Source organism: Balaenoptera ricei, chromosome 15 (assembly GCF_028023285.1).
Source record: "Balaenoptera ricei isolate mBalRic1 chromosome 15, mBalRic1.hap2, whole genome shotgun sequence".
NCBI lineage: Eukaryota > Metazoa > Chordata > Mammalia > Artiodactyla > Balaenopteridae > Balaenoptera > Balaenoptera ricei.
This window is the reverse complement of record NC_082653.1, coordinates 81,901,908-81,928,184: the sequence shown is the minus strand read 5'-3', so window position 1 is coordinate 81,928,184 and position 26,277 is coordinate 81,901,908. Positions and strand designations below refer to the sequence as shown.

The following is a 26,277-nucleotide window of genomic DNA, read 5'->3' as shown; positions in this document are numbered from 1 at the left end:
GCAATTAAGGAAAGAAGAAGAGGGAAGAGCATATGCTTTTCTGGTTGAGTCTGTCCTTTTTAAAAAAATTAACATTATTTAGTTATAATTTACATTTAATAGAGTATACCTATTTTAAGTCTTCTTTGAGTTTTGAAAAATGTGTAGACTCCTATACATTTACTATCTTACCATCTTGCTCAAGACATGGAGCTCGAGTCTAGATGGGGAGACCAACCTGTATTGTGCTTTTCACCTTGTGCTTTTCCAAATATAATCTCATTTTAATTCACGACTGGAGCTATTACTAAAAGACACGTGATGAGTCCATACCCTAAATTGATGTCAGGGAGGAGGCAGGAGCCATGAGGCTTTGTAGTGGTTCTCCTTTCTGTATGAAAAGATGCTGTGTGTCCTCTGTGCACAGAAATGGCTTTGCCTCTCAGTCTGCACCAGCTGTGTCGGGTCCAGAGTCAGGGCTTCCTCAGCCCCTGTGTTTCCTGAGCCTTACTGGGAGATGCTACATCCCTTAACAACCTGTGACTTCTTTGAAGAATCTTATTCATGTTTAGGTCCACTGGACCCAGTTCAAAGCCTGGTACACAGTAGGTGCTCAATAAATTTCAGTTCCATCTCCCTCTCTCCCCACACACGCATGCAGACACACATACACGTGCACATTCATTTATTCTATAAATATGTAAGTTAATGAAAGTTCCCTTATACTTGCCTTGGGGGCTTTAGTTTTTGTTTCCAGGTGAGAGAAATAAAAATTGTGAATTGCTTTACATTTCTTGGATATAGGTACTATATAAATTTGGGATTATTATTATAGTAGATTACTGAAATACTTTGCTTTATGACTTTCATTTTAATTAGAAGAGGTTGACTTCAGATGGCTTAATACCCAGCCTTTGGTCCTGAAGGGAGCAATATGACATTGGCAGGGACCAGACCTGGATGACCTAAGAGTAAGTTTTCTCCTGATTCTGTGACTTGATGCAATAAAACCTCTCACTTGAAAAAACTTAAAGAAATACATTTGACATATTTCAAATCCTTTCTATAAATTGTTGAAAAGATTTAATATAACCTCCCTGTCATAAAATCTTCAATTTGAGTTGACCTTCCATGGTCCCAATTCTTACACATGCAGTTTTTATTACTAAAGAGTAAATGATGGATTTCCTGTTATTCAAGGGAATAAAAATGCCCTTCAATCACCTCCTCCTACAACAGAGATTTGAACATATTCGGATGAACTCTCAAAGATAAGAATGATCACAAAATGGATTGTAACCTGGAAGTATTTTGTCTTCTATTAATGCAGGCATCCCTTATTTTTATTATTGTCTTTTAAAAAGCTCTAGCCAAGGATAAGGTTCAGCAAGTTTGGTTTAGGGAAAAGTCAATAAGATAAAATTATTTTTCATCAATTCCCATTAGAAAGCCTGAGCTATGCTTTCAATATATATATATATATATATATATATATATATATATATATATATATATATATATATATATATATATATAAAATTCCCAGGGGGTTGAAGATAAAACTTTTGGCAAAAACAATGAAACAGGGATGTGGCATAACTAGGACCTTTTGTCTTCGTTTGGCAGTGTCCTGCATGCAGGCTTTGGGGAGGCAGTTGTGTGGTGGAAAGAGCGCTGATTTCGGAGTAAGCCGGGATTTGAAAGTAACTGAGTGATCCATAGAAGATTACTTATACTCTTGGGCTCAGTGGGAGCCAGCATTCAAGATGGCCCCATGACTCTCTCTTCTTGGTTTTCGTGCTCTTGTGTAGTCCCTCTTGCACTGAATAGGGCTGACCTGTGTAACCAACAGGGTAGTGAGGGATATGTGACTTCTGAGGCTGGGTCATAAAAAGACACTGTAACTTCTGTCTTCCACTCTCTTTGATCAGTCGTTCTGGGGCAGGCCAGCTGCCATGTCTTAAGGACACAAGCTACCCTGTGGAGAGCCCCATGGGGTGAGAAACTGAAGCCTCCTGCCTACCAACTGGCATCAACCTGCTGGCCATGTGAGTGAGCCATCCTGGGTGGATTCTCCTGGTCTAGTCAAGCCTTCAGATGACTTGCAGCTCTGCCAACATCTTACCTACAACCTTGTGAGAGATTCTGAGCCTGAACCACCCAGCTAAGCTACTCCCAAACTCTTGACCCACAGAAACTGAGATAATAAATGTTTATTGTTGCTTTAAGGTGCTAAGTTTTGGGGTAATTTGTCATGTAGCAATAGATAACACGGAACCTTAGTGTCTCACCCAGTGAAATGGCATTCCTAGACCAATCCTATAGGGTATTTTGGAGGATTGAATGAGATAAGATGTACAAGCAATCTAGCCCAGTTCCTGGTACATTAGGTGGTTGATATCTGGCAATTACCATCATTTGTAACACTCTCAGATCTTTATAACACTTGTGATGTTTTTGATGCACTCTTTCCATGCCCTTGATCACAAGAGTTTTCCCACTATATTGATTGTACCTTTTGAGCACTAATCTACCTTTGCTGTACCCCTCCCCCCTCCTTTTAGAGGAGGGAGCATTTATATGTTTAACTTATTGCAAATAAGTTAATGCCTTGACTAACACATGATATATTCCTGTTGAAATTTCTTCATAGAGAGTTTTTTCACTCTTGCTGAACTTAGCTAATTTCCTGCTTTCTCGACTTAGTTTGCTCCAGATTCTGTTTGCTTGAAATGAAGGCTAGTGTCCAGTCAACGGGTAGCTGCAAATTCCAGCCACATTCATTACCTAAAGAAGTCTTCATTAACTCACCTCCCACGCTGAGATTTTGTTTAGGAGCAAATTAGATCATGTAGGCATGTGGAACTGTAGCTGACAATGCCTGGGAAACACTGTGATACACCTGTGGATTGCTTAGAAGGTTTGTGTTATGGAGTGTGCAACATTTATGTATTCATGCAAAGATTTACTTTCCTAATGCAGTTTCAGATTTGATGCATTGCCTCTTCCGGGGCCAGACTTTAATCTGAAATTTAACCAAGATGATTCTAGAGCCTTCTTTTCTGAAAGAATGCCACCCTCATATAAAGCTGTTTTGAAATGTCGTCTTTATTATTCAGGTCTGGTGAGGCCAACAGATCAGGAGATGGTTGCAATTGGAAAGATAGTTTGTTCTCACAATTCCTAAGAGGAGGGTGCACAGCACCCCATGGGGGACCACGTGGGGAAGCACCAGGGTCAGTGGAAGGACAGAGGGAGCAAGAGAAGATTGTGGGCAGGAGCCTTTATTGTGGTTTCTGTAGGAAGGAGAGGGTAAGGCAGGGTCAGCAGGATTAGGATTGGCTGGTTTGAATAATTTCAGGGGGCTCTGGGATGTAGGCGCTGTCCCTAGTTGCCTGGCACCTGGCCCTCAGGTGATTAGGGCAGGGGGATAGTGGTCCAGAGTTTGAGAGAAAGGAGGTGGTTGGGATGTGGGCTCCGGATTGGTTGGTTTGCATATGAAAAGCATGCTCAGAGGCAGGCCTGTGGTTTACAGTCTCTAGGAATTAGCTAGTCCGGGGAGGGATAGTCTCTCCAGAGTCAGCAATGCCCTGGATGTTGAAGCATCAGAAGCACATGGTTCATTCAAAAGCCCATCACTTAAGAGTAGTTAACATATTATAAAATGTACCTTTTGACTTTCGATAAAGGTCATTATTTTTATAGACTGTTTTTCCCGCTTGGTATGGATGGATTGAAGGATTTACTTGTTCCTTTAATACTGTATATTTAAACCTTTTTTTCTCTTTTATTTACATTTAATTTTTAAGCTAAAACAATGTATGAAAGGAATATCCGTATGTGTTTTTTAAAATCTGTAATGAAAAATAGTGAGAATTCACCTCTCAGCGCGTTCCCCACACTGTCCCCCTACCCGTCACCCAGACAACCACTTCCACCCACTTCTTTTGGTAGTTATCTCTATAATACAAAATTTTTATGCTTACACTGCTTTTTTTCTCAATATATCAGTTTTAGACATAGTGTATTGATTGACTTTTCTGTTATGATAATATGTGAAGTATTAGCTTTCTTTTTTTTTAATATATATTTTTTTATTTGGCCACACCATGTGGCACGTGGGATCTCAGTTGCCTGACCGAGGATTGAACCCGTGCCCCCTGCAGTGGAAGCGCGGAGTCTTAACCACTGGACCGCCAGGGAAGTCCCAGTATTAGTTCTCTTGTTACCACCCCCACCTGTTGTCTCCGCATCCTCTCAATACAGTTGAATCACTATTTTTTATTTTATATCAGTAATCAGGTAAACCTTGTGTTAATAGGTTGTATTTGGAGATGTAATTATTGTGTGATGGAGTGCAGAAAAACTCTTTCAGTCCCTCTTTTAGAGGTGGGAGAGCTGGGGTCAGGAAGACCCTCGTTGGGGGGTACTGCGTGGCACCCTACACGGGGAAGAGGAGCCGGGAACAGCTGTTTCCTCGTGGCAGCACCTGCCCTCCAGGCCAGGCTGGAGAAGCATCCAAGGTGCCCTAGCAGGATAATGCCAGGTCATCATTTCCCAAGAGACAGGAGGAACATTTTTTCCTCCTATGAGACTAGATCACGTTGTCTCCTGAAACAATTGCATTTGACTTGGAGAGATGTGCTTGCTTCTTAAATAATTAGGAAGGAAATTAGCTGCAATGCTGGTTGATAGAGAAACTGAAGTAGGAAACCCCCTGCCCACAATAGCCTTCCTCAGCCTGGGAACCAGCGCGCAGTCCTCCCCTTGGCCTTGGCAGTGCTTCAGTAGCCTGTGCACAAAGTCTGAGGCCCTGGAGATGCAAGACCCAGGAAGGGAGAGAAAAGCAAGGTCTCCTCTCCCTGTGGGGAGGGAATGGAGCGTTCTAAAGCAGGGGTGGATCCCTGAGCTGGAAGGCTGGATTATGGAGGGGGATGGAGAAGAGAAAGCTCAGGAGACCTTGGCTTAAATGGGACTCTCTACCATCTGCTCACCAACTTTCTCCCAAAAAACTTAAGGCTAAATTTTGTTTTATTTATGTTTATTTGTGTGTTTAAATAGGTAACAAATTCACATGGTTAAAAATAAAAATGTTAGAAAAAGAAAAATCCGGAGGAAGTCTCTCTCCCACCTGTTCCCATCCCCCCCACTCTGCAACCCCTTTCCCAAATATAGAACCACTTTTCTTGATTTCTCACAATGCACCTTGCATTGTTTCCCCATATAAGCAAATATTAGTATATGGCCTTATTTCTCCCTTTATTGCGCAAAAGGCATCATGCTCTATATATCCTCCTCCACGCTTTTCTATTCTTCACTTAGCAGTATAGCCTGGAGATCTTTCCATATCAGTGTAGTGAGAGCTTTTGTCTTCTTTTCTACAGCTGCACAGTATTCTGCCATGTAGATGTACCATACTTTAATTAACCAGATCTGTTTTGATGTACACTTGGTGGTTTCCATCATGATACCATTGCAAACTGTGCTGCAATGAATAACAAACACTATGTGTATCTCATTTCTGACATGCGCTGGTATATATGTAGGATAAATTCCCAGAAGTGGGTCAAAGGGTATACGCACTTTTTTTTTTTTTTTTCCACGCCCCATGGCATGTGGAATCTTAGTTCCCCGACTGGGATCGAACCTGTGACCCCTGCAGTGGAAGCATAGAGTCTTAACCACTGGACCGCCAGGGATATGTGCACTTTTTGATTTGAATAAATAGAGCTAATTTGACCTCTACCTAGATTGTGCCATTTCCACCAGCAATGTATGACAGCCCCTGTTTTCCTTCAGTGTCATCCACAGAGTATATTATAAAATCAGCTTTCAAAGTTCCCAAATTAATGATGCCTATGGCTTGGGATAGGAAAATTTATGTTAAAAACATCGGCTAACTTCTATGATGTGTTTCTTCTCTTACTTATCATCAGCTAGTAATTCATATACCACCTGCCCAGCGGATAAGGTGTTCAGATACAAGCTGTTGACTCCTTGGCTGGGAGAGGAGGAATAGACCATGGATGTGGTTGGACTAAGTGTCCTGAGATGCTCCTTCCATCCTGATTCTGTGGTTTGATACTGTGTCTCATCCACTGATCTCATCTTCTTCTTCCCTCCCAATAAAATTTACATATTGGAGTCATGTTCTAAAACATTTGGTAATTATTTTCTCCAAAGGCACACTTTGATGTCTTAGTACGTGTCAACACTTCATGGACCAGCCCGTGGTGGAACTGACTGTGTGAGTTTCCTTTTCCTCACGTGATGGCCAGGCTGAAGGAAGACTTGCCTGGGTGTGGAGCAGAGCCTGGTGACTTTGGCAGCCCTTCCAGGAGACATGTTTTGGGAAACAATTCCTTTCTCACACAAAGCAGCCCAGCCACCAGAGCAGATCCATTCAATGGCCTTAAGCGTTGTCTGAGGTCCCTTGGGAATCAAGCCAAACACAAACACAGGGTGTTTCCTCCATCAAAGTGCCCTTCAAAGCACTTTGCCTCTGGTATCTAATCAATCTTCATAGCAAGTTTTGGAAGGGAAGATGGTTTTCCTCATGTCATGGTGACTGCAAGTCAGGAAGCATGAGGAGAAGAAGGCAGGTTTCCTGTAGCTGTCCTCCCATTGGTGCCTTGGGAGAGTCCTGCTCTGTTTCGCCTCCAGCTTTTCTCTTTGAATCTCTTGCTGGAAGTTTGGAGGTCAGGATCATGTGCTCTAGTCTATGAGCCGAAGGCCCTCTCCCATAGCCACTGGCAGCTCAGCTTTGTGCACTCTGTCTAAACACTAGTAATATGACTTTGGGTAAGCATAAGTCTTTGTTTGAGCCTCTGTAAGATAGGAATAGTAATCTGCATGTCATGGGATAATTGGGAAGATAAAATGAGATAATGTACATGAAGATGCTTGACACATCAGAGCCAGAATTAATTCAGTCAGGGAAAACAACCAACAAACCAAACAAACAAACCAAACAGCATCATTACCATCATCAACAACAAAATGGTTTGATCCAATCAGTTCAGTAGCCATCAGAAAAACATCCCAACAAATCAGACAGGAACTTTATCGTCCCTGGCTGTCCCTGTTGGGTGAGTTGCTGTGCAAAGCAGTGCTGCAAGGAGTTTGGGCTCTGCAGCTGGACGGTCTGAGTTCAAAGCTTGACTCCATAACTTCCCAGATGGGTGACCTTGGACCAGTTACTTAACTGCTTTGTGCCTCGGTATCCTTGCCTGTAAAATGGCCATAATAACAGCACCTGCTTTGTAGGACTGTTTTGAGGACAAATGTGCTAACCCACCCCAGGCACTCAGCTCAGTTCCTGGTACTTGGGAAGGGCTCCATCACCATCAGATTTTTAGAACTGTGCAAACCTGGGCCAACTCCAGGGTAACGCTTTTTCGTGGAATGGTCTTTCTCCATAGGCATGAAAAATTGCTAAGAAAGGCACTTAAGAGTACTACAAATTAGAACCACAAGAGGAGCCAGAAAGAGGCTTGATTGTGTTGTGTAATGCCGTCACGTGTAAACTGACTAGTTACATACCTGCCCTGCAAAGAGCAAGTGTGCTCGGATGAGGATGGGTCAGCAAAGGATTCCTTTCAATGTCTTGCAGCTCACGGCACAGCTGTCTTGCAAAGGCTGGACAGGACGCTGGGCTGCAGGACAGCAGAGCAGATCATAAATCAAAGGCGTGCTCACTCCTACACAGACGGCGGGAGAGCCTGGTGCCACAGGACATGAGGTCCCCTCTCCCCCAGGCAAATGAATCATCAAGGATCACCATCACATCGCTTCTGTCATCAGCTAGTTATAAGGAAAGGCCAGAGAGTTTGGCAAATTCTTACTTGAAAAGAGATGTCTTTGACCCATCTGAAGACTCTCAAAATGGTGAAGGGCATTAATCAAATTGTTTCTGATTAGGAGCATGTGAAAACTAAAAGGCACAGTTCTAGCCAAACAACTTGAGGCAATTCTTAGCATTCATGTGGGATACGTTACAAAGTCCAGGAGAGGCTGGGGAGCGGGAGACAGGAACATGATGGTCACCGGGTTATAGTGGCTGGGGAACGTGTATTAATGGTAATGAGATCAGCTGACATGTGCTGAGTCCTTACTGGGTGCCACACCCAACTTGAAGCACTTTGCACCTATCCACTCCTTTAAAATTCTCAACAACCTCATAGGTAGGTACTATTATTACCTTCATTACTATTTTATAGAAGGTAGAACCAAGGTACAGGGACTGTTTGAGGCCATCCAGGATTTGAATGAAGGCTGTGTGAAGCCAGGACCCAACTTGGCTTGGCAATGAGTCTTTTTTGTTTTTTAAGAGCAGACTTAAAAACAAATATTTATTTGTTTATTTGGTTGCGTCGGGTCTTAGTTGCGGCAGGCAGGCTCCTTAGTTGCGGCTTACCTGCTCCTTAGTTGCGGCATGCGAACTCTTAGTTGTGGCATGCATGTGGGATCTAATTCCCTGACCAGGGATCGAACTCGGGCCCCCTGCATTGGGAGTGGCAGTGAGTCTTGATCAGGGAAACAAAGCAAGCTGATGACCAGACTGTTCCATCTCAGAGGGACGCCTCTAAACCCATTAACAGACCTCCTCCTCCTTCTCCTCCTCCTCCTCCTCTTCTTTCCCCTCCCCCTCCCCCTCCACCCCCCTCCTCCCCGCTTCCTTCCTCTTCTTAACTTGTCAATATGGACAACTTAAATATATACGCATCGTTTGCTTTAACAATTATCAACCATATTCGCCCCCATTTTATCTACCATCACCACTTTTCTTTTCCAGAGTATTTTAGAGTAAATCCCAGACATCATGTCATTTCACCGGTACATACATGTGTTTAACAGATAGGGGCTTTTTAAAAAACATAACCACCATGTCATTATCACACCTAATAAAATGAACAACGATTCCTGAGAAATATCATCTAATATCCAGTCCATATTCAAATTTCCCCGATTGTCGTAAAGACGTTTTTACAATGGATTTGTTCAAACCAGGATCCAAACAAGGGCCATCCACTGTATTTGGCTCTTCTACTTTTAAAGCCCGTCTCTCTTTAAAAAAAAAACCTTTTTATTTTGGAATAATTTTAGATTTATAAAGAAGTTACAAAGCTGGTACAAGAGTTCCTGTATACCTTTCACACAGTTTTCCTTAATGTTAATGTCTTAGGCAATCATGGTGCATTTGTCAAAAGTAAGAAATTAACATGAATACATTACTATTAACTAAATTTCAGAGTTAATTCAGATTTCATCAGGTTTTTTTCCCACTAATATCTTTTTTTCTGTCCCAGGATCCAATCCAGGATACCATAGCATTTGGTTAAGTCTCTTTCATCTAAATTTTGATCTAATTTAATCACCTTATTTTTTTTTCCTTCATGCCCTTTGTGTTTGGGAGAAACCAGGTCAACTGGCCTGGTGAATGTCCTGCATTTGGACTTGGCTGATTGCTTCCCTCTGGTATTGTTTAACATGTTCCTCTGTCTCCCGTATTTCCAATAAATTCACGGTTAAACGTAGAGGCTTCATGAGATTGAGGTTCCATGTCTTTTTGAGACAGGGATTCTCCGTGGATGATGCTGTTATTGCATCATCTTGTGAAGCACATAATGACTGGAGGTCCCACTTAAGGGCCTGGCATGTCCTAGGCACTCAATAAATATTTGTCAAATGAATCAGCAAATCGATGATCCTGTATATGTCGGAGGTGGGCCATTAGGGGGTGAGGGAGGAAGGAAGGGGCTCAGGACAGGCTGTGTGGAGAGTTATCCTGCTGTTTCTCTCGTCATGATCTGCGCAGTGATTTGTAGTTTCCATCCCCAGGGTGGACTTACCCCCTGAGTTCCAGGCCTGTCCTTCCAGTGAAATATCCTTCTTGGATATCCTAGAGGCATATCCACATTCAACGCATCCCCAAATGAATTCCTTTTTTCTCTCACCCTGCCAGCCTGCCGCCCCGTTCCCAGCCTCCGTTCATGGGACTTCTAGAAGTGCAGTATCGGTTGTGACTAAGAGCCTGGACCCTGGAGTCAGACTGCCTGGCTGCACATCCCTGCTCTGCCTGTGACCTCTCTGTGTCTTAGTTTTCCCATCTGTAAAATGGATATAACATTGGCATCCGCCTCATTAGGTTGTTGGGAGGAATGAAAAGAGCACGTGGCTCAGGGCGCTTGGGACCATACCTGCATCCAGGAAGCGGGGGCTGCTTGTGGTACCCGCTATCACCCTAATCATCACTCAGTCTCCTGAGCAGATACCCAGAGTCATTGTAGGCACCCCCTCCCCCTCCACGGTCCCGCTAATCCAGCACCACCCAATAGAAATAGAATGTAAGATTTAGACGTGATTTTGAGTTTTTAATAGCCACATTAAAAACATTTAAGAGAGAAAAGAGAAAAAAGAAAAAAAAACATTTAAGAGAAATACGAAGAGTTAATTTTAACACTTTTATTTAGCCCAGTATCTCAAAAATATAATCTCAACGTAGAATCAATATAGAAGTTATTAGTGAGATATTTTACATTCTTTTTTTAAAATTAATTTATTTTATTTATTTATTTTTGGCTGCACTGGGTCTTCGTTGCTGCACATGGTTTTTCCCGCGGCGAGCGGGGGCTACTCTTCGTTGCAGTGTGTGGGCTTCTCATTGCGGTGGCTTCTCTTGTTGCAGAGCACGGGCTCTAGGTGTGTGGACTTCAGTAGTTGTAGCACGTGGGCTCAGCAGTTGTGGTGCACAGGCTTAGTTGCTCCGCGGCATGTGGGATCTTCCCGAACCAGGGCTCGAACCCATGTCCCCTGCATTGGCAGGCGGATTCTTAACCACTGTGCCACCAGGGAAGCCCCTATTTTACATTCTTTTTAAAATTTTGAACTAGGAACTTCCCTGGTGGTCCAGTGGTAAAGAATCCGCCTTCCAATGCAGGGGAGGTGGATTCGATCCCTGGTCGGGGAACTAAGATCCCACAGGCTGCGGGGCAACTAAGCCCGCGCGCCACAACTACTGAGCCCGCATGCCTCAACTAGAGAGCCTGCATGCTGCAAACTACAGAGCCTATGCTATCTGGAGCCCATGTGCCACAACTAGAGAGAGAAAACCCGCACACCACAACTAGAGAGAAGCCCACGCGCCACAACAAAAAGATCCCGCGTGCTGCAACGAAGATCCCGCGTGCCACAACGAAGACCTGATGCAGCCAAAAAAAAAAAAAATAAATAAATAAATAAATAAACAAAATAAATATTAAACAAATTTTTTTTGAACTAACTCTTCAAAATCTGTTGTGTATGCCAGATGTGTAGGCCATCTCACTTTGGACCAGATGTATCTCCAGAGCTCAACAGCCACAAGTGGCTGGTGGCTACTGCGTTGGGCAATGCAGCTCTAACTGGGCAGACAGTTTGGGGGATTCTCTCTAATCTGCTCCCTCGTCACCATCTCCACTTCTAGTCAAGCTTCTGCAAGAGCCTCTGAACTGGTTTCCCAACCTCTCACCTTCCCTGCGCCTGTTTGCTCTACATCCTGCAGCCAGAGAAATGTTCCTAAAATGCAAACCTGATTATTTCTTGTCCCTTGTTTCTTGAAACTCCTCCGGGGGGCTCCATCCTCTGCAATGGGACAGCTTTGGCCCACTAAGCCCCTAATGATGTGTCTGTGCCGGTCCAGCTGTACTGGCCTCATCTCTTGCCCTTGCCCACATCTTCTCTGCCTCTGCTCCTCCTTTCCCCTTCGGTACACTGTCCCCACTTTCTCTCGGGTGAACTCCTACACATCCCTAGGTCTTAGCTCACACCGGGCTCTTCTGAGACGCCTTTAACTGCCGCAGGCTGGTCTAGCAGCCAGCCCCTCTCCTGGGACTGCCTACACACTCCATGCAGGTGTCACGCTGCTTGTATCTGTGGGTTCACTTATCCGTCTCCCCAAGTCCTCTGGGTCCTGGGCACTGAGCCATGCACTGTTGCATCTTAGCTCATGCAATTTCCCAACCCTGTGTATATGGCTTGCTCTGGGATACGTGCTGGTAAAGGAGGAAGCAGTGAGAGATGATTCCAGAAGGGTAGTTTGAGGCCAGTTCATGAAGGGCTTCGAAAGATGCCAGTTCAAAGAGAGTTCAGACTTTATTCTGTAGGCAATCGGGAGCCATGGCAGGTGTTTGAGGGAGAGCAGGCAGGGCAAGGGGTGAGGCCAAGAGGGCCTTTTGGTCTGAGCATCAGGCTCAAAGTGAGGTCAAATCTAAATCCTTGGCACCCTCTGCAAAGTCCTGGAGGGCAATGATATGATCTGCATTCTAGAACCATCTTTTCTGAAGGTCACTTAGGGAAGGGTTGGAGAGAGGAAGTGAGGAAGAGAACCAATACACATGGAGCTTCCATAGGCCCGGTTCTTTTCAAATATTGTTGGTATGAATGTGTATAGGTATGGATTTTCCTAGTGACCCTGGGTGAGAGTATTCTTTCCACCTCACAGAGAGAGAAGGAAACTGAAGTTCAGGGAGGTTAAGAAAGTTGCCCAAAGCACCCTGTACTAAGTGTCTGAGCTGGGGTTCTGTTGGGCCTGGATGCTTGCTGGAGGGCCAGGAGATGGCAGTGGGGACACCAGGGAGAGATTCGGGTGGGACCAGGCTGGTGCTGCACCCTGAGCCCCACCCTCACACCAGGTGGGTAGCAGTGTCTGGATAGCACCGAGAGGTGCACGCTGGACTTGGGGGCTGCTTCCCCCCCCAAGACCCCATGGCGGGGTCCCTCTGAGTGGCTCTGTGAGGGTGTCCAGGCCAGCCTAAAAAAAGCCTGTGCGTGGAATCAGACAGTTGTACAGGGCTTTGAAACAAAACGGGTCACTTACTTTGTCCCTCTCCTCCCCATAAGATTTTGATTAAATTGACAGGGTCTTCTGGTCACAACCAACGCCTTAGCTTTAATAGTGCCTTAATTTTAAAATCCTTGAAGTAAGTTTTGGCTCTCCTTAGGCATGAAAAGATTTCCCCCAAAGCCTTTAATTCTGCAGTCATCTATTTTTGCAATCAAAGGCAATTCCATGGACTGTCATGGTCTTAATTAATGACTCTATAATCAGAGTTCCACTCTGGCTGCTTTCTGACCCCCCTCCCCTTTATTCCTGGTTTCTCAATGAAGGGCTTATCTAGAACTTGTCTCGACTTCAAACAGATACTTCATGATAGTAAATTGAAGTGAGATTTTTTTTAAATAAATTTATTTATTTATTTATTTGTTTTTGGCTGTGTTGGGGCTTTGTTGCTGCGCACGGGCTTTCTCTAGTTGCGGCGAGCGGGGGCTACTCTTGGTTGTGGTGCACAGGCTTCTCATTGCGGTGTCTTCTCTTGTTGCAAAGCACGGGCTCTAGGTGCGCATGCTTCAGTAGCTTTGGCACGTGGGCTCAGTAGCTGTAGCTCAGGAGATTAGTTGCTCTGTGGCATGTGGGATCTTCCTGGACCAGGGATTGAACCCATGTCCCCTGCATTGGCAGGCGGATTCTTAACCACTGCACCACCAGGGAAGTCCCTGCAGTGAGGCTTTATCAAATGGAACACCATTTTCATTCTCTTTGTTTTGGGTCTTGGTATCAGTGCAAAACCACCCTTAAGGAACATGGTCTGCCTTCCTCTCTGCTTTTCAGCAAAAGACGCCTTCCGAGAAGCACTGGAAAGGTGTTTTAGATTATGTACAACAAAGACCAACATGGTAAATCCTTATGAGATGTTGGTGGGCTGGTATTTACAGGGCTATCTGGAGACTTCCGGTTTGAAGATTGCACCTGACAATCCTTTCTTAAGTTAGGATAAACTCAATTTTGGATAGAGATGTGAGTGGGGTAGATACCAGTCTCTCTTGAAATGAATGGCAAGTTCCTTCTTTGGTCTGGTCATCTGTAGGACCCACCTGACATTTTCATTTGTGCTTCTCTCTTTTTCTTTGTCACATGCAAAGAAGGAAGAATACAGAGTAAACAATTGTGTTGCTCAGGTTCCCAACTTTAACGAATGTCCTCCAGACGCCACCCCTCGGAGGGCACCTTTGCACACTGGCCCTCCTCTTCCTGGGAGCTTGGGAAAATGAACCAAGTGGTTCATTGATTTACTCAGATATCCAGCTGATATTTATTTAGCTTGGACTGAGTGTGTTGCTGTTAGGCCCAGGGAGACAGAGATGGGTGGGAAACTACCTTTGTTCTTAGAGTGTGTGGTGTGTGGTAGGGGAGACGTCAAACATGTTAAGAAGTAACCATGGCAAGTGGAAGTGGGTGTGGACTAAGAAGGTTGTGGAAAGACCTCTGGGAGCACAGGATGGGTATCAATCCTAGTTGGGGGGATTTGGTGAAGAGCTGCGTCCTGAAGAATGCTCACCAGGAGGAGACTGAGTGAGGATGGAAGTGTCTTAGTTCATTCGGGCTGCTATAATACCCTGAACTGGGGGGACGATAATTCTCATGGTTCTGGAGGTTGGCAAGTCCAAGATCAAGGTGCCAGCAGACGTGGTGTCTGGTGAGGGCCTGATTCCTGGTTTATAGAGGGTCATCTCCTTGCTGTGTCCTCACATGGCCGAAGAGGGGAGGGAGCTCTGTGGGGTCTTTTATAAGGGCACTAATCCCATTCATTAGGACTCCACCCTCATGACCTAATCACCTCCCAAAGGCCCCATCACATTAAGGGTTAGGATTTCAACATATGAATTTGGAGGGGACACAAACATTCAGTTTATGCCAAAAACATGCCAGATGGAGAGAGCAATCTGTGCAAAGCCATGGCAGTGGGAAAGATCTCAGCCTGTTGAGGGAATGCAAGTGTTGCTCTGTGGCTGGAGCATGGGGGGGCGGGGTAGGCGGAAGTGGGGGTGGTGTGGTGGCAGGACAGACAAGGAAGGCAGGACGGGAACAGGTGGGAGAGGATGTGAGTGCCCAGTCAAGGAAGTGAGGATTTTCCCTGTGATGATGGGGTGGCAGCAGATGTCTCTTTCAGCAAGAGCGAGGGGATCACAGAGTGTTTTGGAAGGAGCTTTCTGGCAGCCAGGCAGAAGAAAGGGCAGAGGGAGGGGAGACAGGAGGCCAGGGGACTTCTTAGGAAGTTATTCTAAAAGCTCATAGAGGACCTGACAAAGGCCAGGCAGAACAAGGGCAATGGTGGTGGCCGTGAGAGCTGGCAGGGGTGGGAGTGTGCAGGGGATAAATTTAAGAGTTATCTAGAATAGATGGGATTTGGAGACCCCATCAGCTATTGGGGCAGGGGGACTGGATTTCAGTTTGGGTGGTGGGGGGGTGCAGTAACACTGTGATACGGATTCCAGGTGGAAGAGACACGGGGGGGGCCGGCCCACAGGGCTGGTGATTAGGCGTCCTGCTGCTTCTCCAAATGGACAAGTGGGAGCTGACATCCAGCCTGGGCTCTGAGGGCTGAGCCTGACAGGGGCTATGTCCACCCAGAAAACAGGGGGCACCTTTCCCTAGTTCGCACAAGCGTGGGCTGGCAGTGGCCCTAGCGAGGCGAGTTGAGTTTTAACGTGCTGAGTTTGGGGGCCTCCAGGAGATGAGGATGCAGCGGTCCAAGGGGCAGTAGGTGGCAGCAGCCTGTGGCGCTCAGAGGATTCGGGCATTCAGTGCAATAGGACTGAGCAGCAGAAGCACCGCCCTGTCGGCGATTTCCAGGGTCCAGCTTTCACACGCACCTTTGATTTTTGCTCTCGGATCTGCAATCCTCACCACATTCAGCCCTCTGACTCTAGACCTGCTTATAAGAAGACCTTGGTCCCCTATTGCCACCCTTAGCCTGGGGGCTCCCCAAAGTCCCACAAATGACTCCTCCTCATGGGTTTTCTCATGAGCCCTGGGCTTCCAGCGGGGAGCTGAGTTGAAGATGATTCCTAGAGTCAGGGATGGGGAGAGAAAGGTGTCGGGGACCAGAGCCCTCGCTCACCTGGACAGCTGCCTTTGGGCAATGGCCTCTCTCCAGCTCTAGGAGGGGTCTGTGCCTGCACACACGTGCGTGTACCTGGTGTGTGCACAGGAGTGTTGAGCTGAGCATGCCCCTCCCCCTCCATCCCAGCCCCTCCATTCCTCAGCCCTTCCACCACAGCACATGATCCACCTTCACCCCTTTGCCAGGCTACCGCTCACAGCGCCCTCCCTGCCTCTCAGCTTGGTCTAAATCCTTCCTCTTGTTTCAAGGCCTCTCTCGACTGTGCATGGATGTCCCTGAACCAGACCTTCAGCCCCCACTCGTTCCTCAGAGCTGCTGACTTTGGATCATACGGCATCGGGGCAATTCCTCTTTATTTACATCCTTCTTAAGGATCCTGTAAGTCCAACTAAGGGTGAAAGTGATGCCTAACCTGGCTGGCCACCACCAGAGCCAGCATCGACTCTCACCTATGAAGTTTGGTTGTCATGGATTAGGACTTAGTGAGAATAAAGGACACAGCTGGGAAAGTGCGACTTAGGTCCTGCAAAAATGCAGATGGACAGGCATCAGAAGGTCCAACCTTGCCCTCACGCGGTCATTTTGTAACAGCTCCTGCAGGGCAAAAGGCCCCTTTGCACCAAGGCACCAAACCACACATACGTCCTCAGTGTATTAGTCAGGAAAGCCTGGGTGATGCTGTAACAACTTGACCCTAACATCCCAATGGCTGAACAAAACAAAGGATGTTCAGTGCTAGTTAGAGGCTTGGTGGTGGGGAGTGTCTTCTGCACTCAGGGATCCAGGCTGACAAAGGCCCAGCCTGGAGAACATCTGCCGTGGCAGGGACAGAGAGGGCTTGGAGAGAACTCATACTCTTTCTTTCCTCTTTGTCCTGGACGTGCCACAGCTCCTTTCTGCTCAGAGCTCACTGGCCAGAGCTAGTCACATGACCTTGCCTAAGTGCAAGAGAGGCTGGTAAGGGAGGTCTTCTTTGTGCCCAGAGGGGACAGGAGATCCAGATGTTGGTGAGCACTGGTAAAGTCTACCATACTTATTCATGCCTGTTCAGGGAAAATTCTACAGTTAATTAAATCCCTTTCTTGCCTCTGAGGTTCAAGAATCATGGTCTCAGGGCCATAGGTAGTGCTTTCTGCTTAATTATAATGTTTCTACTAGGTGCTACCCCACTCTCTGGCTGGATCCCGCTAGTGATGGGGAACTCACCCCTCGACCCACCATGCAGCTAAATCCAACTGTGGACAACCTATTTCAAAGTTCTTCCTTATATTCAGCTGACATCTTCCATCCACTGGCCCCCAATTCATCCCTGTGGCTCAGAGAACAAGTTTAATTCTTTTTTCCTGCATGGTTTTTTTTTTCCCTTTCCTTTTCTAAGCCCAACGTCTCTCTTGTTACTTACCTGCCCTGATGGCTCTCCTTTTCACTCACAGTTGGTTTGTTTTACCAACAAGCTCTCATGTAGGAGCCCCAAGTGCTGAACTGCAGAACTGGGCAGTGGAGGGGGTATGGCGAACCAGGGTGGGGAGCTCTAAGCAGAGCCCCCACCACAGACCCCCAGCTAGGGGCAGCTAGGGAGGGCTATCGTTGACATGGGTTCATTGTGTCTAAACCCCCTACATCTTCATGCCTGTGCGAGGATAAAGCTTGTTAAGCCAACACTCCCCAGGTGTTGCCTCTTCTTTATTTTATAGCTGTAATGGACTGAATGTTTGTGTTCCCCCCAGATGCATATGTTGAGATCCTAACCTCCAAGGTTTTGGTATTAGGAGGTGGGGTTATTGGGAGGTTATTAGGTCATGAGGGTGGAGCCCTCCTGAGTGAGATTAGTGCCCTTATAAAAGAGACCCCAGAGAGCTCCCTTGTGCCTTCCACCATGTGAGGACACAGTGAGAAAACAGCTCTCTGTGAATGAGGAAGCAAATCCTCACCTGGCTACGAATCTGCTGGCACCTTGATCTTGGACTTCTAGTCTCCTGAAGTGTGAGAAATAAATTTCTGTTGTTTTTAAGCCCCCTCATCTATGGGATTCTGTTATAGCAGCCAGCCAGACAAAGACATCCCCTTTCTTCATTTTTCCCAGTAATCTCATTAAGTTCTTAGGGAAGCATTTGTTTAGCTGTGGTTGCATTAGTCAGCAGTCAAACTTCTTATCACCACGTTTGAGTTGGGCTTTTGGCATTGGCAGTTGGGCAGACTCCATGTTTTTAGCGTTTTTTAGGTTTTGCTTTTAATACTTCATTTTCCCTTCCAAATTTGTGTTTGGCTATGTGTGTGTGTGATGACTATGGTGGTAGCCATCTAATTTGCTGTCTACTTTTTTTGTGTGTGTCTGTGTCATCATTTCTTTATTTTTTACAAGAGAAGACAGAGACAGTCAACTTGCTAAAGCCATACTTGAATGTTAATGCAAAAAAGACCCAGATGCATGAAGTATTTGTCTTAATTTGCTGTCTTCTGAACGTCTATTTCACTGCCAAAGTTTAGGGAAACAGGTATGCTGAGCAAGGAAGTGTTCCCTTTTATAGGGCTGGGTGGAATTTTGCGGGTGTCCAGGTAAAGAAGAAAATTCAGAGTCGGCATCTTCCATTATATCCACATTCTGCTCATATTTTGCCCCTGGCCAAGTACAGAAATCTTGGAGCAAAACAAAGAAGGCCCTTTGTTGCAACTGTCCTGCTATGTTGAGTCAATCCAGCCCATTCCTGTGCTGGCCTGGGATCTGGAACAGCTGGGAGGATGTGCTGTTAGAGAGATCAGTATGAAAACCAGGCTGTCCCTACTATTGCTTCCCTGAACTTCTGGGAGAATTGCAGGATCCATGTCCTATAAGGGTACTCACGGGGGAGGGGGAGATTTCTGTTTTAGATTAACAGGAGGGTTTATCATGCCAGAAGGTCAATATTTACCTTGGCTTCAGCTTGATGAGTATTTACTTCTCCGTTCAGTTGGTCTCTCTGCTGACTTCAGCAGAAGCGAAGATCTGCTTTTTGTCTGCCCAAGAGGATGCTGACTGATATTTTCTTATCAGAAAGGCCTGGAAACATAGTTGCGGAGGAGCCCACTTCTCTAGTGTGTGTCTGTTGGGGGGTTTGTCTACCTCCACCAAGAAATCTGATCCCTCTTTGTACAAACAACCCTGTTTCTAAGGCGCTTTTGAACTTACAGACGGGGGAGAGAGCACAAGATCGCAGACAGATCACTTCTCTCATCTCCTTATATGAAAAATGGGGAGATTCTGAGAACCCTGATTGTCTGTGTCAGAGTTGTGGTGAGAGGTCGAGGAGCTAAGGGCTCAGTGGCGCCCTGCTGACCCTCATTTGTCCAGTTTCCATTTTATCGAGGTTTGGGGGTGGGGGCACGCTGTATGATGCCTGAAGATCACCAAGGAAGAGAGGAGGAGGGAGCCAGAACTATGACCCCGGTCCCAACTCCAAGGCTTCAATGCTTGATTTCTTGGGCTCTTGGGAACAGTGGCTTCTGTCTCTCCTGGGGCTTTAGCATGTATTTGGTGAGTGCCGCGGGCACAGTATAGAAATACAGAGACCAATACTCATGTGGAGTTTGGATCAGAGGCCAGCCGGGGTGGCTGACGTTTGAGGAGGCACTGGACCTTCTGAGGGCACCAGTACGCCCTTTAGTTCGGGACTGCTCAAACTTTCCCGCTTTTGCCGCCACTCACAAGTATGTTTTATCTTGAAAAATAATGCAAATGGCGCATTCTATTCAATACTATTCCCTTATTTGTTTTAAAATAAAGTTTCATTTTAAATTGTTGACCACAGAGAAAGATGTACCAGGTTTATCCCGGGGCTCCAGAGTCTCCTGAGAAAGCTCCAAGCGCTCCTGGGTATGAGCCTGCTTGGGGCTTTGAAAAGGGAGCCATTCTTCAGTTTTATCCTTCACCAAAGCTCTGCAAATAATAATCATTAACATTTATGGAGCATTACAATGTGTCAGGCACATGATTCCAAGCACTTTGTGTGAATAATTCATTGAATTGTTTTAGCAAACCCATACATTAGGTACAGCTATTATTCTGATTTTATGGATGAAGAAGCTCAGAGAGGTTAGGTAACTTGTCCAAGGTCACACAGCTGGTACCGGTTGGAGTTGGACTCTACTACCTGATGTCCTCTGGGGGTGAGGGAGGGGTTAGAATGTGATACCACAGAATCCTTCTGCATTCTTCTCGGCTCCCATGGCCCCCCTTACGGGGCTGCTGCCGCTGGAAATCTTGCCTACAAGAGTGATGGCTTGCTAGGGTTGGGTTTATCCACAGCTGCCTTGGTGATAGAAGTGGAGGATGAAGGGAAAGTGAATTATAGAAGGCCAGAACTGGAAAGGTCTTCAGAGACAAGCCAGTCCACTCTTCATTTTACAAATGAAGATGTTGGGGAGGAGCGGAGAGGGAAGGGGTTTACTCCAGGTCGCCCAGCAAGTCAACAGGGGCACCAGGAGCAGACCTGGGGCTTCTGCGTCTGGGTGGTTTGTGTGATATCACATTTCTTGATTTTCTGCGTCTTTGTCTTTTTAATCCCTTGCCCTCTAAATGGAACCTCCTCTTGTTTGCAGAGTGTTTCTCCAGACTGCCTGCTGGCTTTTTAAAAATTTTATTTATTTTTGGCTGCTTCGGGTCTTGGTTATGGCATGCAGGATCTTTCGTTGCGGCACACAGGCTTCTCTCTAGTTGTGGCAGGGGCTCCACAGCACAAGGGCTCAGTAGTTGCGGCGCGTGGGCTCTCTAGTTGTGGCGTTCAGGCTTAGTTGCCCCGCAGCATGTGGGATCTTAGTTCCCCGGCCAGGGATTGAACCCGCGTCCCCTGCACTGGAAGGCGGATTCTTAACCGCTGGATCACCAGGGAAGTCCCCCTGCTGGCTTTTGAAGGAAAAAAAAAAAAAAGCCCATTTTAACGCTTCCTAAAGAATAGTGTAAGCATCCTGAGGGTGAGAACCATGTTATTTGCTTCTCTAAGAGTGTTCACTGCACCAGGACAGTGCTGGACACGCAGAAGTTTCTCAGTACATGTTCACAGGGCCAGAATGAACTTTTTGTCCTAGAAGTGAAACAGAGGACCAGACTAGACCTGCCTTAGTCCTGAAGTTTCTGGGATGTATTAATTCTTTTCCTAAAGCTTTTCATCCTAAAAGAATCCTGCAGTTACGGAATAGTGGTATCCTTTCCTGTCCTTGGTCCCTCTAGCTTGGGTGCAGCCCATGGCACTGGAAAAATGAATTTAAGATAAAAACTAAATTCTTGTTCCCTTATTGTCTACAGCATAAAGCCGATTTACAGCAACATGGAATTCCTCTGGTCTTTAAGATCTCACTATGCAAGTAAAGGAGGGAAAGGAGGAAGACAGATGCTTAACAAATTCCTGGCGGGGGGCGGGGGGGGGGAGGATGACCTCATCATTTATTGGGTGTTGGAAAACAGCCCAAGGAACACAGTTCAGATTCCTTTTGGGGGAGGCACTGAAAATCCCCTGATAACCCAAATTCTCCAAATCGTTTAGGCCTTGAGAAAAGGATGGAGGGCAAGGTGAAGGAAGTGGTCCTAGGTGCAAGTGACGTTTCCCATTAGGGGTCTGTCCACTCTGAGATGGGCTCTGTTCATCCCGATTCCTAGATGGAAATTCTGGACTTGGGAAGTGTGGAAGTTCCATTTAAAAGGCCCAGGCAGGGGACCGCAGTCCAGTGGTTAAGACTCCACCCTTCCACTGCAGGGGGCGAGGGTTCAATCCCTGGTGGGGGAACTAAGATCCCACTAAGATTCTGCATGCCTAGTGGCCAAAAAAAAAAAAAAAAAAAGAAATAAAAGGCCCAGGTAGGATTTGAGGGAATTGAATGGGTGGTTTGGGGAGAGGATAAAGGGGGTTGGAGATGATATCTTGGTATTTGTACTCAAGAGGGTACATAGGAGAAATGTACATATGGATACATATTGGGATATGTAAGCAAGAGGACAAAAGCCCTGGGAGCGGCCCTTTCCCTCCACATTTTCAACAGCATCTTCCGGTTCTTCCTTTAAGAACAATCCCACAGTTCTTTTACAAAATGGGTTGCAGTCGACGGAGCACTTCCATACTTGATGGCTTCTCTCCAGTCCTACTGGCATTTTACAGGACTAGGAGCTCCCCACTGTTAGCAGGGACAGAGCTGGCCTCAGGACCTCTGCCAACCCTTGGTTGCTCTGGGGAGAATTAGAAAAAGACTTTCTCCCTGGGGGAGTGGGGCACAGGGTGGATTTCAGGTTCCCCCTGCTTTGTGCTGGGTACAAGCCCTATGGGGATCCTGCGGTCCAGAAAAGACCAACTTGGGGCCAGGCTGGCCTTGGGCTCAGTGTGCGATCTGAGACCCAGCCTTCCCATCTGTAAAAGGTGGGATTGTATTACATCTTCCCCCAGGTCCTTCCCAGATACGATGCCTCATGAATCTGTGAGTCTAGGGACAGCTTCTCACCCCACATCAAATGCTTCCTTCCTTCCCAGCTGCTTCTCAGCTTAGAGAGACAGCTGGCAAGGTAGAGGCTGGAGGTGAAAGGGGGATAGGATTCTGGGGAAGTCTGGGTGTGCAATGGTTTGGTCAAAAGAGCCTTGGACAAGGAGTGTGTATTTTTTCTGCTTAACTTTTTTGAGCCTCAGTTTGTACCTCTGAAAAATGGGAACGGCACCACCTTATATAGAGAGCAGTGCTGTAGGGATTAAACAACATTGCCCAGGTGAACTTGTCAGGCACAGAGTGGGTGCTCCGTACGCACTTGCGACCCGAAGAGGGTTTGGTTGGGAAGGTTCTAAAGAGTGTGTGTTTGGGGACCCAGGCACAAGATGTGGCTTTCGGGGCGCGCGGCTCCCCGGACCCCCAGCGGAGGAGGAACCCCAGCTCTGCAGCCACTGCCGCCTCCTCGGCCCCGGACCGCCGAGGGTTAATGAGAAAGCCCCACGCCCCCTTTGACGGCGCAGAGCCCACCTCGCCGAATTTGAAAAGGCGGCCCTGAGAGGCGTGGGCGCCCCCCAGACATTTCCAGCTCGGACCTGGGCTCCGCTCGCTCACCGGCGCGCTCGCTCGGCTCCCGGCGGGGGCCGCGGGTTCGGTCCGGCCGTCGGTGCGCTCCCGACTGTCCTCCCGCCCGGGACTCCGGGTCCCCGCGGGCGGCCGCGCAAGATGAAGCTGGCTCTGCTTCTGCCCTGGGCGTGCTGCTGCCTCTGCGGGTCGGCGCTGGCCGCCGGCTTCCTCTACCCCTTCCCGGCCGCAGCCCTGCAGCAGCGCGGCTACCCTGAGCAGGGCCCCGGCTCTCCCGGCAGCGGCTACGGGAGCCGCCGGTGAGTAGCTGGGGGCGGCAGGACCTGGGGGCGCGCGGCAGCCCGGGGCTGGGGGCGCGGGCAGGTGGGGTTTGGGGCTTGGGATCTTGGGATTGGGGGTTGGGGGCGCGGGCTGCCGGGTCTCGGGGCGGTCTGGGGCTGGGGGCGCGGGGGCGGGGTTTGGGGCTTGGGAAGGTGGGATTGGGGGCTGGGGGCGTGGGGCGGTCGAGGACTGGGGGGCTGGGGTCGCGGGGTGATCGGGGCACAGACAGTGGGGGCAGGGGGCTCGGGGCGGAGAGACTGAAGGTGCTGGGCTGGGACTGCGGTGGTCTCTGGCCGCGCCCACCCCCCCTTCCTTTCCTTGCTCTCCCAACCTTCGCCTCTTCGGCTCCCGAATCCGGGTGGAGGTGGCTCAGACCTGCGGCGGGGGCGCGCGAAGGGGTGACCGTGGCTGGCTGGGGCTCGGTGGCTCAGTTCCTGGACGTTTACCGGCTCACGTGGCTCCGCCGAGCTCACCTGCGCGGCCGAGGCTTTGTGTTCGGAGCAGGTTCCCGCGATGCCAAGGCCTTGCATCCGGGCCCCCTACTCTCACGCCGGCCGCCAGGGACACCGGAGGGGCGATTCCGTCCGGTCTTCGGGGCTGGGCCCGCGGAGGAGCCTCGTTTGCGTCTCCCCAGCCACCTGGGAACTTGGAGCCGGCTCCGACCGCATGAGTCCGTGGTGGGGTCGCAGAGGGAGCAGGGTCACGGAGCCCGCGGTGCCCGGACCCACCCGCGGCCTCCTCCTCCGCCGGCAGGTGGCGCCCTGGGCACCCCAGGACGGTTAGGGCAGCAACTTCTCAATCCGTGGTTGAATTCCCCCAGAAAACGCGTTAAGTACTCAAGTAAAAGTTGCCAAATCCCTCGTCTGCGTAACTCATTCGAATTTAGCTTTTCCCATTTAATAGTAACTACGACTCACACGGCTGTAACAGCCTTCTAGAACACACAACCTGCATTGGTAGCATCCACCTCTTTTGATCCTAAAACCACCCCAGGGTTAGCTATTATCTTTCCTTTAACGGAGGAAACTGAGGCTCAGAGAGAGGTCCCCAAATTCGGTGGCAACTCAGGACTCACCTCTTGTCTTCTTTCTCCAAATCCTGTGCTTTCCATGGCACCACTCTGCTTATCGTTTATGGAGCAAGGCAAGAGACAGGTCCCAGTTCTTCTGTCCTCCATGGTGTTTACCAAGCCAGGGAGGGCTACCAAGATGAATTCTGGCAGCGTCTTGCATCAAGGAGACAGGGGTGTTTTGTGTTGAGAAGAGTGGTACACTTAATGGCTGGATAAGGCCGTTCTCAGAAGAGCATTTAAAGTGCTTCAGGAAAATTTTGCATGCAATTTTATTTCCTTCATTTTCTTTGGAAGTACTTCTCCAAGGCTCCTATTAGTATTACTCTCCAAACACCCACAGTAGTGTGGACTCTGCACACTTCCATAGGAACATATTTTAAAAACTAAGCTTCTCAAATCGCAGAATGATATGTCTAGCATGATCTCACTTATGAAAAAAATTGATCTATGTCTAGATATATATATATATATATATATATATATATATATCCAGAAAAAAAGTTGGTAGGAAACCATTTTTGGCAGTTACCTATAGGGAGAGACCTGGGGCTGGACTAGGGGAGAGAGTGAAAGAGGACTCCCATTTTTTCCCTGTCTACTTGTGTCTTTTTTTTCCTTATAAATTTATTTATTTATTTTTTGGCTGCGTTGGGTCTTCTTTGCTGTGCGCGGGCTTTCTCTAGTTGCATTGAGCGGGGGCTACTCTTTGTTGCAGTGTGCTGGCTTGTCATTGCAGTGGCTTCTCTTGTGGAGCACAGGCTCTTGGCGTGCGGGCTTCAGTAGTTGTGGCACGTGGGCTCAGTAGTTGTGGCTTGCAGGCTCTAGAGCGCAGGCTCAGTAGTTGTGGCACACGGACTTAGTTGCTCCGCGGCATGTGGGATCTTCCCGGACCAGGGCTCGAACCCGTGTCCCCTGCATTGGCAGGCGGATTCTTAACCACTGCGCCACCAGGGAACTCCCTCTGCTTGTGTTTTGTTTGCATGTTTTACAAGGAGGGTACATTCATGTATTACTTTTGTAATTCAAAAGTGTGTGTGTGTTGGGGGCTGGGAGTGGGGGTGGGGTGGGGGGAGGCTCCGGCAGCCTGGACTCTGCATGCAGAGAGGGGCCAGAGGGGAAGTCCATGAAGGGAGCCAGTGAATGGGGACAGGGGTTCTGGCGTTTGGTGGGCTGGAACTTGGGGACCTCCAGAGACACTTGGAAAGGATAGTTTTAGCACAAATAAAAAAAGGCCCAAACAAATGTAATCTTCCAGAACTCTTTCTACCAGGATGGGAGCAAGGAGAAGGTATAATTAGGTTCAGGGAGGATCTGGATGAATTTGTGGAAAATGGATTTCTGAATAGGATATTGGGGGGTGTTAAGGACTTGGGGCGGGTTCCAGATGCTTGAGATGGGTGTTCTGGACCGTAACTGAGCCCTTCCATGCAAAGCCCTGTGTGGGCACTGCAGGCACCTGATTCGGGTCTGGGCGAGTTATGGGCTGGAGCTGGCCTGGTGTCACATGTTCCTGTGTCTTATTCGCTCCAGAAGCAGAAGCCTTGGGGACGGCGTTTGGCACAGGGCTCTTCACAGCTTTGGCCTCTGCTTGGCTCTATACATGTGTTTACAGTGGCTTGGTTTCAGCTGATGGGCAGGGCTACAGGGCTGTTTCTTGACAAATAGTCTTATTTCATGGTTGTTGCTCCTGTTGGCAGTTTGTGTTCTCCTTTCTATGTATGTGTGTGTATGTGTGTGTGTGTATGTGTGTGTACCTGTACCTACCTTCCTGGGCTGGGTGTCTGTGTCTAACACGTGCTGGGGACATCTTGCTTTGCCCAGGGATGCTCTGCTCTGGTCACCTCCATCATAAGCCCAGGGTGGGCCCCTCTGATGAAGCTATTTTGGCAAAAAGAAGAGGACCCCAATTCCTTAGAGGCCTGTTTCCAGTAGAATCTTGCA

General features: G+C 47.8%; 1 protein-coding gene across 3 annotated transcripts in view; it reads left to right on the top strand.

Moving 5' to 3' along the window:
- The first annotated feature begins 22,925 nt into the window (after positions 1 to 22,925).
- Positions 22,926 to 26,277, top strand: part of COL26A1 (collagen type XXVI alpha 1 chain) — a 176,835-nt gene continuing 173,483 nt past the window's right edge. For all 3 annotated transcript variants that reach the window (XM_059897711.1, XM_059897712.1, XM_059897710.1), the window contains exon 1: positions 22,926 to 23,242. In XM_059897711.1, coding sequence (XP_059753694.1) covers positions 23,085 to 23,242 — 158 coding nt within the window. In that variant the 5' untranslated portion in view covers positions 22,926 to 23,084. The remainder of the gene's footprint in view (positions 23,243 to 26,277) is intronic.